The 8,905-nt window shown below is 40.6% G+C and overlaps 1 protein-coding gene across 1 annotated transcript; it reads right to left on the bottom strand.

Annotated features, from left to right (window-relative positions):
- Positions 1–846: 846 nt before the first annotated feature.
- Positions 847–8,544, bottom strand: KCNJ8 (potassium inwardly rectifying channel subfamily J member 8). The gene is made up of 3 exons (XM_007194828.2): positions 8,208–8,544; positions 6,938–7,378; positions 847–1,917 (listed from the first exon to the last, which is right to left on the bottom strand). Exons 2-3 carry the CDS (start codon positions 7,309–7,311, stop codon positions 1,017–1,019), a joined length of 1,275 nt encoding a protein of 424 aa, XP_007194890.1. The 5' UTR covers positions 7,312–7,378; positions 8,208–8,544; the 3' UTR covers positions 847–1,016.
- Positions 8,545–8,905: the final 361 nt, after the last annotated feature.

The following is an 8,905-nucleotide window of genomic DNA, read 5'->3' as shown; positions in this document are numbered from 1 at the left end:
TTAAATGTTTCTTCTGTGAGTTGTTCTTAGTCATTTGTACCACCTATGGCTTGTCTTTAAGCAGCTGGGAGCCCCAGCAGGACTGCAGACACCTGGCTGGGCATCGGGGAAAATGCAGAACTAAGCAGTTTTTTCTGTGGGAAATCCAAAAATAGATTTGCAAGTTTCTATTCATGTTTTCAAGGCTCTGAATGAGAAGTTAACAGGAACTTTGCTTCATCAATCATATTGTGGGGTGATTTCTAGCTTTGAAACTTTGAGCCTTATACTACAATAGTTGATTTAATGGAATAGGAATTTTGATTTCTAGTTGGATTCAATTACGTTCATGTAGAAACATGCTAGAATTGATCTCAGTTGTTGTTGTTTTCCAATTTCACAGATGTCCCTGCTTAAAATTTTAGTGTAATTTTCCTAATACTAGTTATGTTTATAATATCCAATTTGAGAAAAAATAAAATTCAATATTTAAAAATAAACAAAAAATAAACAACAGAACAAAACAGAACAAAACAAAACTAAGCAGTTTTTGTCTCAGGTTTCTTACCTGGTGCAGTTAAAAAAAAAAAAAAGAGAGAGAGAAAGGAAAAACACAATTTTGGGGCCCCCTGCCCATTCTATCACATTTCCAGAGTGAACAATAGAAACAGAGACAACTGTGGTGTCACTCGCTAAGTATTCCATACAGCATCATTCCTTGGTCCACTTTCATATTCAAGGTCTATTACTATTAATGTAATTCTTGGGTTTCAAATTGAGAGAAATGAGAGCATTTCCCCTACATAATTTAAGCCTATCTCTGCGAATACTGCATGGATGAAACAAGTGAGCCAAGAACCCTCCACCTTGTGTGTTACTGTTTATTGACACAGAAAGTGCTGCTGTTGGAATATGCATATCATTTAGTGCATTAAGATAAAGAAGGACAAATTATTGTGTTGCATCTCTGTTTCAGTCTGTGCCCTGTAGAAACTCTTCAACATCTTATCAAAGACTTTCTGGGGGTTGTGTTGTTGTCAGGATTCCGACGTGTTCTGATTTCCTTCTGGAGTCATAAATTGCACCTTGGGCACCATGAGGGATGAATTGTTCCGGCGGATGGAATTATTCCTCCTCATGGAATTGTTTCTTCTCATGGAATTGCGCTTCCTCAGAGAATTCTGGTGGGACAGTTCACTCTTCTGGAGGGTTTGGATGAGAATGGAAGGCTTTTCGTCCAGCTCTCGGGCGCTGCACCTCGGAGCCGCTACTTTCACGGTGTTGCCAAATTTGGAGTAATCCACGGAATACACGCCTTCCTCCTCGGTTACGATGGACACGAAGCGATGGCCCCATTGGATCTCCTCAGCAATGTAAGAGGTTCTCGCTTGGGTGGTAATGCCAGTAGTTTCGACCACTCCTTCCAGAATCACGATGACCTCCAGATCTTGGTTGGCGAGGTCGGTGGCGGAGATATCATACAAGGGGCTTCGCTTGTCAATCACGTGGCAGATGATCAAAGGGGCCACCAGAAAAATGTTATTACTCTCAAGGGGGTTATCAACGGGAATGTCTAGTTGGTGAATAGGCACCACCTCCCCTTCGGGTGTCGTGGTTTTCTTGACCACCTGGATGCGCACCGAGGCACTAATGATCATGCTTTTCCTTAGGTCGCCCACGCGGAACATGAAACACAGTTTGCCGTTTCGGACTGCGATCACCGCATGCCGGCTGAAAATCAAGGTTTCCGCCCTTCTGTGAGCCTGGGCTGTTTTCATGAATATGCAGCCCAACATGACTGCATTGATGATCAAACCCACAATGTTCTGGAGGATCAGGACTGTGATGGCCAGAGGACATTCCTCTGTCATCATTCTCCCGCCAAACCCAATTGTCACTTGAACTTCAATGGAGAAGAGGAAAGCAGAGGTGAAAGACCTGTAAGACATGAGACCAGAAAACAATGCCATTGGATCAGATTTTGAAACACGAAATAACAGGCTAAGTTAAATTTTGCGTTTTCTTCCTCCGAAGGCTATTTTTAAAAAAAATTTTATTAAAGTATAGTTGCTTTACAGTGTTGTGTTAGTTGTTTCAGGTGTGCAGCAAAGTAAAATATATATATATGTATACACACACACACACACACACACACACACACACATACACACACACACATATTCTTTTTCAGATTCTTTCCATTACAGGTTATTATAAGATATTGAGTATAGTTCCCTGTGCTATACAGTAGGTCCTTGTTAGTTATCCATTTTGTATATAGTAGTGTGTATATGTTAATCCCAAACTCCTTATTTATCCCTCCCTCACCCTTTCCCCTTTGGTAACCATAAGTTTGTTTTCTATGTCTGTGACTCTATTTCTGTTTTGTAAATAAGTTGATTTCTATCATTTTTAAAGATTCCACATATAAGCGATATCATATATTTGTCTTTCTCTGTCTGATTTACTTCATTTAGTATGATAATCTCTAGGTCCATCCATGTTGCTGAAAATGGCATTATTTCATTCTTTTTATGGCCGAGTAATAGTCCATTGTATGTATATATCTATGTATATATAGATATAGATATATACACACCACATCTTCTTTATCCATTCATCTGTCAGTGTCCAAAGGCTATTTTTTAAAAATTATTTATTTATTTATTATCTTTGGCTGCATTTGGGTCTTCGTTTCTGCACGTGGGCTTTCTCTAATTGCGGCGAGCGGGGGCTACTATTTGTTGTGGTGCGAGGGCTTCTCATTGCGGTGGCTTCTCTTGTTGCAGGGCACGGGCTCTAGAGCGCAGACTCAGTAGTTGTGGCACACAGGCTCTGTTGCTCCATGGCATGTGGCATCTTCCTGGACCAGGCGTCAAACCCATGTCCCCTGCATTGGCAGGCAGATTCTTAACCACTGCGCCACCAGGGAAGTCCCATGTCCAAAGGCTATAAAAGGCTTTTAGAAAGACTATCCAACTTAATGTATCAAATGTCCAGTTCTAAACACAAGCACTTGTTCATTCTCTCCCTCTCTCTCTCTCTCTGCATGCATCTACCTCCAGGCTTCTGGGATACACTTCTATTAATGTTTTCAAATCATGTAATGATGGGCCTGTTTATGTGAAAGCATTAAAATAATACCTGGACATATTTATATCTATGGGCTTATTTTACTTTGTGAAATTTTCTTCCAGGTTGATGTCTATTATTTATTGCCTATCTGTGTTTAAGTGACTTGAGTCATATGGGAAGTACTGAGTAATAAGTGAACTTTTTATTGTTTACAACCTTTAAAGTCATACTCCCTAACAAACACTGATTGTGTACCTTATATAGAGAAAGCACAGTACTAAAGAGTGGTACAAAGCACATCATTCAAAAATACTAGTATTTTTAATTAAAAAAAACCATGTTGTGTCATTTGGAATGAAACATGTTTTCTTACTGATTGTCTCATTTTGTTCTCTAAGTGATCTAGAGAATACCGAAGTTATTAAAGGAAGGATGTGAGGTAGAGATAGATAAGTGACTGTGTCAAGATTACATAATTAATAAGAACATGAATTCTCTTAATTCTGGCCTAGTCTTCGAAAGAAGCACAGGGAAGGGGCCAACAAGTGTCAGGGTTTTCTTGGGAAGCTTTTTCAAACTGCATTTCTCTTCCTTACCTCAGTGTAAACCCTGATTTGGTAGTTTAGGGTGGACCTGGATAAAACTTTTGAAAAGCTTGCAGATAATTCTGATTTATCTCCCCTGGTTGAGAAGCACCACATTTGGTTATTCTTATCACTAATTTATTCATTTAACTACATATCGTACACTGCTGGGGCTTCTTAATAGAAAGAGTCTTAGTCTTGTGTTTGCCCTACACCCCAATTTCAAACTTTTCTAATTTTATAGACCATCTGTCAAAGTATTAGCTGTGTATTGACGCCACACACAATGAGAGACCAAATATTTAAATATTTGAATACTAAGTCAAGTACTGCACTTTGGCGGGACACTGTGAATGGTAGGCAAGCACACGCAGGTGCTTTTTTTCTATTCAGGTTCATAATCAGGGATTTTTATTTTTTATTTTTTTAATTGAAACATAGTTGATTCTTCTAATTAACTTTTAAATGGAGTGTGAAAATTGCCTTTCTTACCCCTTTTGTTGCTAAAAAGATTCATGAAAAGCAATGATTGCTTTTTGCACTAGCTACACATGAGCTAATACTGAATGATCCAAAAACATGGCAAAGAATAAGAAGAGACCCCAGAGAAGGGGCACGGATACAACATTGATTTCTAATTATACACGCTTCAGGGAGCAGCGTAATGATGAATATGCCCAGATGTTTCATTTTCACGGCTTAAGAGGTCATTCATGTGCCATAGTGTGTATGTTGTTTATTTTATGAAAGAACTTACTTCCAAACACTATACTGTGCAAGACCCAGCCTTTTACGAACACCTGTCATGCTAAACAACCTCAAGAGATGAAAGTGTTTAACTGCTCATTTGTTCTGCTGCAGAGGGAGTGAGGCTGAATTAGAAGAGGAAATATGTTGGTTTATTTTCTGACTCATGTTAGAAAGTCATCCACGTGAAAGGGAAAGTGAGCCAGCCTGGAAGGAGAATGTTAAATGTTATTTGGATACACTGGAGAATATTCATTACAATCAGTTGGTTTTGGTTCTGATGACAAGGTGAGACACTGAACTTATGAAAGGAAAGGAAAGGAAATGCAAAGAATTAGACACATTATTAGTCATCTTTTAAATTCCCTTTGGGAGAGAACAGAGATTTTTCTGTTTCTATTTTTTTTTTTTTTTGGTGAAAAAGTATTATGCACGGTTGGTTAAGATTAAATTGTATGTTGCATTGAAGGATAAATAGTACCACAATGTTAAAATAAAACCAGTAAGATTTTAACCTTGCAAGATGTCCAATAATATTTTTTTAGGTAAGAAGTGCAATTTAAAATGCTAAGATTAAATCAACTATATTTTAATAAAAATTTTTTAAAAAGGAAATATGCTTTAGAGAATCACCTAATGAAAAATAAATAAATAAAATGCTAAAACTGTCATACTGATAAAATCAAGTGTGTCTCCTTGTATCTGCGATGCCATTTTCTCATAGTGAATTGAATGTTCAAACCAGCAGGAATCCATCAGGGGGATAAACATGCCTCAGAACACCTCCTGTTGAACAATAAAAGCTAGCAGTAAAACAGCTTTTAATAACCAGTGCACTCTGTCAAGTTCTTTTACAAACTCATTGAAGATATCTCACTTTTGATGACATATCTTTAATAAATTGCTTAATGACTTTTTTCCCACAGGAAAAGCCAGTATATCTGTCTTGTGAATAAAATCTGTCCTTTACTTTTCTAAGGTTTATCATTTCTGTTTCTTTTATCTCTTTTTATGTGTATCTACTTCATGTTTATTAAAAATGTACCTTGATACGAAAATGATTCACCATCAGTGCCAATAAATTTCTTAAAGAGAAATATTATAGATAATGATATCTGACCTACATATACCTGTTAAACACAGTATTTTGTTCCTTTATATCTGGTGTACTGATGATCACCTACATTCTTCACCTATATTTTCTTTGAGCCAAAAGTTTGTGACAAGTTTAAGACAAGAAAATAATATCTAACTCGATGGTAAAGGCAATGGATCGATTCAATTTAGTTTTTTCTCCTCAAAATCTGAGCTGATATTTGTGGCATGTGATCTCTACGACAAATACTGCAACCTCCCTTGATAAGCTGGCCTTGCAACTATTCAGGGAATGGAAGGATGGACAAGTTTACAGTCTGAGTTTCTGCTTCTTGCAGTGGTATGATAATTTCATAAGATTTCAGGGTCAGCAAAGGTCTTATTCTTTACAGTTTCCTGGAAGAATGGTGCTTGCTCAGTTGCTTTGCTTTATGAATTATGTGAATTTGGAACATTATTGAGAAAAGGTCCTGGAAAAGTTGCTAGTATTACTACTAATGTTTCGCTGCAGAGTGCATATTTTTGCAATTGATATTATCTTTTTCCATCTTCCAACAAAACAAGAGACAAATCACTCCAAGTAAATGTTCTTAGGCCATGTGAAACTATGAGCGGCAAATCACTGAAATCAAATTCACTTTACTTATCTTTGAAATATTTACGATATAAGAGAAAAAAGCAAAATCAGGGCAATCTAAGAACTGTCTTCCTATCCTACTAAAACTTTTAGAGAAAACCACAACATTAAGTCACTTCTACATAATCTCTTCCATTAAAAATTTGGACCAATCTCCATTAAAAAATAATTTTTTTCTAGTTCTGAATCTTAGCATAACTTTTAATTTTGGAATTCAATGCAAGCAATCAGCTATTTAAGATAATCTTGATAAAGAAGGGCTTATGTTTATTTCATTTCTGGTGGATTTTTATTTTTTATTTTTTTATCTAGAACACCTCTCCACCAGTGTTTTCCCATTTTTCTCATTATTTCTGAAAATGTCACTGGTAAGAGAAGTTGGGGAAAAACATTACTAGCATTTGCACAATATTTTTTGTTGATCAGAGATATTGCCTTGTGGATGCTGGAACTATGGACAGCAGCTTTTTCAGACTGAAAACTCAGTAAGTGGTTTTTTTTGAGGAAGGCACTCTGTGGAATCCTTTGAACCACAACCATTTTTAAATAACCGGTATAATATTTTCAAGGCCAGCTCAAAGGATTGAAGCGCTACATTTCCAAAGACTCGTCATCCATAAAGCTGCATCTGAAAAGAATTTTAATACGTTGGATTGGTTTTGTTGTTGTTGTTACGTTTTTACTTTTTTGCTTCCGAAGGTACTGAAACAAACTCTTTACTTCACTTGCAACAAAATAACAGAGTGAAGAGAGAAAGGACAGTTTCATCTTTTTTTTCTGTACTGTTTTCCACCCCTGCCTCATCCCGCTGCCTTCTTACCTGACATTAGTCACACACACGGTGGACTCCAAGCCACTTTTCTCCATCCCACTTTTCTCCATGTAAGCATAGATGTCCCCGTGGGCAAAGGCTACCAGCCACCACATGATGGCGAAGAGCAGCCAGCTGCAGAGGAACGACATGGTAAAGATGACCAGGGTGTGGCGCCATTTCAGGTCCACCAAGGTAGTGAAGATGTCCTGGAGGAACCGTCCTTGCTCCCGGATGTTCTTGTGCGCCAGGTTGCAGGCCCCGCTCTTGGCGATGAAGCGGGCCTTGGGCAGGCGGTCCCTGATGCGCGGTTTGCGCAAGTTCTCCGCGGCGATGCGCGCCAGCACGTATTCCTCGGGGATGATGCTCTTTCTGGCCAACATCGTGCCGTCACCATAGCCAGCCTGTACACCTGTCTCCGACCTGCCTCTCCTTCCCTCGGGACCCGTCCTGCAGCAGGGAAACGAAGATTAAAAACTTTCCCCCCCTATTTCCTCACCTCTCCAGTCCTTGCACGTAGGGGTGTGTCTATACATTCCAGGTCACGTGCAAAGCTAAAGGTATGATCTTATTAATCTAAACACGAGCCTAGTTAGTGCTTGAGTTCTTGGATCCCGGGAAAATCACTTGGTCTGAACCAGGACTGTTTTAATATTCCTTATCGTTTTGAACACATAAGAGCACAGCCTTAGTTCAGCAAAACCAGCAGCCTTCCTGTAAACAGCGGGCTCAGTGATAATTCTGAAATTACCCGCGTCTGTAGATTAGTGCAAGGATACCAGCACGCGACGTCTGTGAGGAAAATTAAGGATCTGTTTACTAAACTATTCACATGATGTAGCAATATTAAAAGTAAAGAGGGGAAATTCTTTTTCTGTTATTTTTAGAAATAGGCAAAGGCCGTGAGCTCCTGCGCAGTATGAATGTTTCTTGTAATTCGACAAAATAATAATAAGCAATGTGCTATGTAACCTGAAAATCACGTAGAGGTATTTTAAATTTGAAAGAAGTGTGAGTTGCATTCTTTTAAAAAAAAATCCCAGTGGAACTCATAATGTAATAGCTTGAAAACGTCTTGACTACGAAGGGATCAAACATACAAGCTGCAGGAAAAACCCCGGACAATAGCCTGCGGGCGGCGGAGAGAGTCAATTAAAAGAGTGTGCCCCGAAATTCCATCCGACGCTGTCAACCTCGCCCGTGGTCTGCATTTTCAATCATTTGCGGGGACGCGTGCAGCCTCCCCCTCCCCTCCGCTTAGAGGAGCGTTGAAACTTACAGACTCTGGGCAGCGGGCGCCGCGGCCGCACCTCCCCGCACACGCCGGCCGACCGCGAGCAGGTCCCTCGCTGTCCCATCTCCGGGCGCGGGAGCGGGGACCGCGACCGCCGGAGGGGCAGATCCGGGGGCCGCGCGTCCTACGGAGAAGAGTTAAAATAATAAAAGGTGCAGCTGAATCTGAACGCGGGGAGGGCTGGAGGAAGGGGGATGGGTGTCGCTCTTCCCCTCCCCCTGCTCGGCTCTATCCCTTGGCCGCTGCCGACGGCGGAGGAGAGGCTTGGGGAGAGGAACTGGGGGGGGGGGGTGATGCTCCACAAATCAGCCTCCCACTTCGGGCTTTGACGCGCGCCAGACCTCTGAGGCCGAAATTGCAGAGATGAGGGAGGGAGGGGGTGGGGGAGAGGCGAGTCCCGGGGAGGAGGGAGGGGCGACGGGGGGTGGAGGGCGGGGCCTGGAGAACCAGCCCTTTTCCCAGTAGCTGCGACCCCCTGCAGCCAGCGTGACACGCATGTCTTTAAAAGGCTCCCAGCTCCGGGGAGAGAACTTTCTGAGTTCGAGTTCACTGACGTAAAGAGATTTTTTTTTTTTTTTTAACCTGGGTAGATATCTGTGCTACTTCAGGTTACATAAAACCAGATATAGAGATCAGAAAATAGTCTTCTGACGCGTCTAGGCTGTGTGCACACATACTGATTT

Source organism: Balaenoptera acutorostrata, chromosome 11 (genome assembly GCF_949987535.1).
Source record: "Balaenoptera acutorostrata chromosome 11, mBalAcu1.1, whole genome shotgun sequence".
NCBI classification, from domain to species: Eukaryota; Metazoa; Chordata; class Mammalia; order Artiodactyla; family Balaenopteridae; genus Balaenoptera; species Balaenoptera acutorostrata.
Note: the sequence above shows the minus strand (reverse complement) of the source record. Positions and strands in the feature narration are given on the sequence as shown.

What these genes read in the sequence shown, in the direction of transcription:
- KCNJ8 (XM_007194828.2), bottom strand. Translation starts at nt 7,311, where the DNA reads ATGTTGGCCAGAAAGAGCATCATCCCCGAGGAATACGTGCTGGCGCGC. An exon ending in GTGTGTGTGACTAATGTCAG is followed by an intron (nt 1,918 to 6,937) that starts GTAAGAAGGCAG and finishes CATGTCTTACAG; the next exon opens with GTCTTTCACCTCTGCTTTCC.